General features: G+C 67.0%; 1 protein-coding gene across 1 annotated transcript in view; it reads left to right on the plus strand.

Annotated features, from left to right (window-relative positions):
- Positions 1-563, plus strand: part of CPNE7 (copine 7) — an 11,355-nt gene that overhangs the window by 8,807 nt on the left and 1,985 nt on the right. The window contains exons 11-12 of the mRNA XM_015572051.1: positions 277-328; positions 401-534. Coding sequence (XP_015427537.1) covers positions 277-328; positions 401-534 — 186 coding nt within the window. The remainder of the gene's footprint in view (positions 1-276; positions 329-400; positions 535-563) is intronic.

Raw genomic sequence — 563 nt, forward strand, 5'->3', positions numbered from 1 at the left:
GTCACGGATCGGCTGCCTCCTGCACGCCCCCCCTGGGGGTGGAGCTTGGGAATCGAACTGTGACCTCCTGGTTCCTAGGTCGACACTCAGCCACTGACCTCGCCAGCTGGGCTGCCCTGGTACAATTACAAATGCAAATCGGGGACTCGGTCCCGCTGGATCCAGGGGCTGGAGTGATGCCAGGGCCTGTCTGTCTGTCTGTCTGTCTCCCAGTCGGTGAGGCCTTGGGGCCCGGGGAGGGCAGGCGGCTGACAGGTCCCTTTTGTGTCCACTCAGGTCTCCCATGACTTCGCCATCAATTTCAACCCCGAGGACGACGAGTGTGAAGGTGGGAGCCCCAGGAGTTGGGGTGGGGGGCCAGGGGGCGCGCCGAGGGCAGGACTCACCGCCTCTCCCGCAGGAATCCAGGGCGTGGTGGAGGCCTACCGGAACTGCCTGCCCCGCGTGCAGCTCTACGGCCCCACCAACGTGGCGCCCATCATCTCCAAGGTGGCCCGCGTGGCCGCGGCCGAGGAGCACACCGGGGAGGCCTCTGTAGGTACCGGGAGCAGCGGCACCGTGGG

The sequence above is a fragment of the Myotis davidii genome, unplaced genomic scaffold (assembly GCF_000327345.1).
Source record: "Myotis davidii unplaced genomic scaffold, ASM32734v1 scaffold1453, whole genome shotgun sequence".
Taxonomy (NCBI): domain Eukaryota; kingdom Metazoa; phylum Chordata; class Mammalia; order Chiroptera; family Vespertilionidae; genus Myotis; species Myotis davidii.